Source organism: Gymnogyps californianus, chromosome 26, assembly GCF_018139145.2.
Source record: "Gymnogyps californianus isolate 813 chromosome 26, ASM1813914v2, whole genome shotgun sequence".
NCBI lineage: Eukaryota > Metazoa > Chordata > Aves > Accipitriformes > Cathartidae > Gymnogyps > Gymnogyps californianus.
This window is the reverse complement of record NC_059496.1, coordinates 2,711,598-2,715,180: the sequence shown is the minus strand read 5'-3', so window position 1 is coordinate 2,715,180 and position 3,583 is coordinate 2,711,598. Positions and strand designations below refer to the sequence as shown.

The 3,583-nt window shown below is 48.3% G+C and overlaps 1 protein-coding gene across 1 annotated transcript; it reads left to right on the top strand.

Annotated features, from left to right (window-relative positions):
- The first annotated feature begins 2,376 nt into the window (after positions 1–2,376).
- On the top strand, positions 2,377–3,275 carry LOC127026000 (ribosomal protein S6 kinase alpha-3-like). The gene is given in 2 exon segments (XM_050911125.1): positions 2,377–2,586; positions 2,588–3,275. Coding segments are annotated over 2 exon segments (858 nt in total). The 5' UTR covers positions 2,377–2,416.
- Positions 3,276–3,583: the final 308 nt, after the last annotated feature.

The following is a 3,583-nucleotide window of genomic DNA, read 5'->3' as shown; positions in this document are numbered from 1 at the left end:
GCGCCCAGTGGCATGCCAGGGCTGTAGTCCTGGGGTACGGGCTGATGGGGCCATGTTGGTTCCCAGGGCATGCTGGGAGCTGTAGTTTCCAGCACTCGCTTCCTAGTGGCCATGTTGTTCTCAGGTAAAGTGGAAGGCACAGTCTCTGCTCCAGCCACGGCCCCGTGCCATTCCCTGCCAGCTTTGTGCGGTTCCTTGTGGGGCTCCTGCCGTGCTCCCACAGGGAAGGTGCCAGGACTGAAAACTCTTGCTGGCCCTCACCTTCCCTTGGCAGCCCTTTCACAGCCCCACCAGCGCTGAGGCTCGGGGCTTGCTTAGCAACATAACGCTCCCCTCATTCTCTCAGTCTTGCCAGAGCTTCCCATTTCTATCAGCAATCAGTGATCGAGTGTTGTGGAAGGTGGCAAAGCAGAGCTAGGGCCATGCAGACCACACCCGAACGAGACCTAAACAGCATGTGGCAATAATGGCATAAGGCTGTTAGGCTGTAATAGCACAGGAATGTATAGAAATTAGAGAGGCTGTTAATATGTTTTGTAGGGCTTTAAGGACTTTGTTTAGCTGCTTAAAAGTAGTCCTTCATGATAAAGCAGGACTCATAACTTGCTTAATGCTGTTGCTTAACGTTCACCTATAATCTGATGGCAGGAGTAAGAGATTTGGAAAGCCCCAGAGCCAGTTTGCCCCAGGAAAAGGAGACATAGTAACAAGTAGCCTAAAACACAGCAGGAAGAACCAGCCGAGAGACGAGAAAAAGCACCCAATGAGAGAGAAGATGACCCCAGACTCGATCTTACCATTGGGCCAGACTATGGTGTGAGGGGGGAATTTAGATTGTAAGGGCATAATTGCCCAGGGATTGTGGTGTTCAGGTTCCCTCTCCAGAGACAGCCAGCTTGAGCTGTCTGAATTTGGGCACCATAGATAGAGTAAATTAGGCTTTTATTTTGAAGGCCTTGATTAGAGAGTCTGCTTTGGGGAACCTTGGCTGGAGCCTGAGGGAAGAAGAAGCGCCCGAGGGTGAGTGTGTGTGTGTGAGGAGTCGAAAGGGGCACCCGTCGGCTCACTGGAGTCGCCCGCTGCGAAGGGACGCCGGTCCTAGCAGTTAAAGTCTCGGGTGGTGTGTGTGCGACTCCTTGATTGGTGTGTGAATGCTCGGGCAGCGGCTTCCCCCTTAACAGTTTGGCACCCCAGATGGGACCCTAGGTCACTCTCGGAACCTCTTGGATCCAAACCTCTGACTGGCAGCACAGGGTGAGTTCACCCGAGGATTTTGGACACGGGACGCACCGAATCGCTCGAGTGGTGAGTGTTAAATCCCTTAAATCTAAATTCAATATAGGGAAAAGGACAGAATTCGGGGGGGTTCAAGTCCCGCCCGAGGTGCCTAGCCTGATCAGCATAAATCGCACACGAGTTTGTACGCAGTCTGATCAACAGAAGACGTCTGATTAAAAGGGGGGTTCGAGTCCTGCCCAGATTAGAGGGTTAGAGATTTTAAAGGGGGGGTTGAGTCCCACCCGGATTAAATCATGAGTAACGTAACTGGAGTAGAGAGGGAGACGCCCTTAGTAGATATTACAAAACTGGGAAAAAATCTGTGGTGCAAATTCACTACTAAGGAGGACGCAGTAGTTCTATGTCAACAATGGTGGCCATTCATCACCCGCCATGGAGATATTGAAGATCAGTGGCCACCACAAGGGAGTTTTGACCAACATCGACTGACCTTTGTGCGAGACCAACTTCAGTACCGGTTCCCGGGACACATGGATTATTGGTATGTGTGGGATGAATGGGTGCGGGAGAGACAACATCCAGGGAGGCAAAAGGGGCTGAGGGAAAAACTAACCTGTAAGGTAACTTTGGCCGTAGGTAAGGCTACAGCCCCGAACGACGACCAGACAAGGCCCTCCCCGACTCCTGCCCCACCTTACAGTCCCTGTACCGACCTCCCCAGACCTTCCTGTAGCAAGGGTGGGACTTTGCCCCATGGTTTCAAATGTTTTGACTAATCTGGCCGCTTTACGGCCAGGGGGTGACTATGCATGCCCCACATCGACGGTTTATACTAATCCATCGTGGAACCCAAATGATTTAGCCTTATGGGTGTACAATGCCAAGATTAAGGGAGGATGCAGAAACACGGGCGCAGTTACTGTCAAATCTCTGCACGGGACACAATCCTAACCGGGGGGACACCCAAATCTTATTCCGAGAATCATTCTGCCCAGATGAAAGAGAGAAGGTATTAACTAAGGATGCGGAATTAGCACGACAGGTGGGAGGAGGGAGAAATCCGTGGCCGACACTAAATCCGAACGGGAACTATAATATGGCCGGAGACAGAGCCCATTGCCAAACAGCCCTAAGAAATTTAATAGAGGCAATTGGAGCATGTGGAGAACGTAGGGTGATGTTCACAGAAGACGATGTTAAATTTTACCTGGCAGAATTAGCACTTGCTTTAGACCATGTACATAGTGGTGGAATAATATACCGGGACCTAAAACCAGAAAACATCCTTCTTGATGAGGAAGGACATATCAAATTAGCAGATTTTGGCTTAAGTGAGGTGTCAATTGATCGAAAAAAAAGCCTTCTCTTTCTGTGCAACAGTGGAATATATGGCGCCAGAAGTCATTAAGAGCGGAGGCCTTACACGGAGCGCAGACTGGTGGTCTTTTGGTGTTGTAATGTTTGAAATGCTCACTGGTACTCTGCCTTTCCAAGGGAAAGACAGAAAAGAAACCATGACACTGATTCTCGAGGCCAAACTTGGAATGCCCCAGTTCTTGAGCCCGGAAGCAGAGAGTCTTCTGCGAATGCTCTTCAAAAGAAACCCAGCAAACAGATTAGGAGCAGGCCTAGATGGAGTTGAAGAAATTAAGAGGCATGCATTCTTTTCCAAAATAGATTGGAATAAATTGTACAGGAGAGAAATTGATCCCCCTTTTAAACCTGCAACTGGCAGACCTGAAGATACGTTTTATTTTGACCCTGAGTTTACAGCAAAAACTCCAGAAGATTTGCCTGGTCTCCCACCTAGTGCTAATGCGCATCAACTTGTTCGGGGATTTAGTTCTGTAGCTATTGCATCAAATGACGAAAGCCAGGCAGTGCAGACAGTTGGAGTGCATTCCGTTGTCCAGCAGTTGCACAGGAACAGCATTCAGTTTACTGATAGATACGAAGTGAAGGAAGATATCAGAGTTGGGTCTTACTCTGTCTATAAGAGATGTATTCATAAAGCTTTAAACAGGAATATGCTGTAAAGATTATAGACAAGAGTAAAAGATCCAAGAAAGGAGATTGAAATCCTACTGCGCTATGGCCACCATCCAAATATTATTACCCTAAAAGATGTGCATGATGATGGAAAATACGCATACATAGTAACAGAACTTACGAAAGGAGGGCAACTGCTGGATAAAATTCATAGACAAATTTTTTTCTCGGAACGAGAAGCTAGTGCCGTTCTGTTCACAATAACAAGAACGGTTGAGTACCTCCATGCGCAAGGGGTTGTTCATGGAGAGCTGAAGCCTAGCAATATTCTTTATGTTGATGAATCTGGTAATCC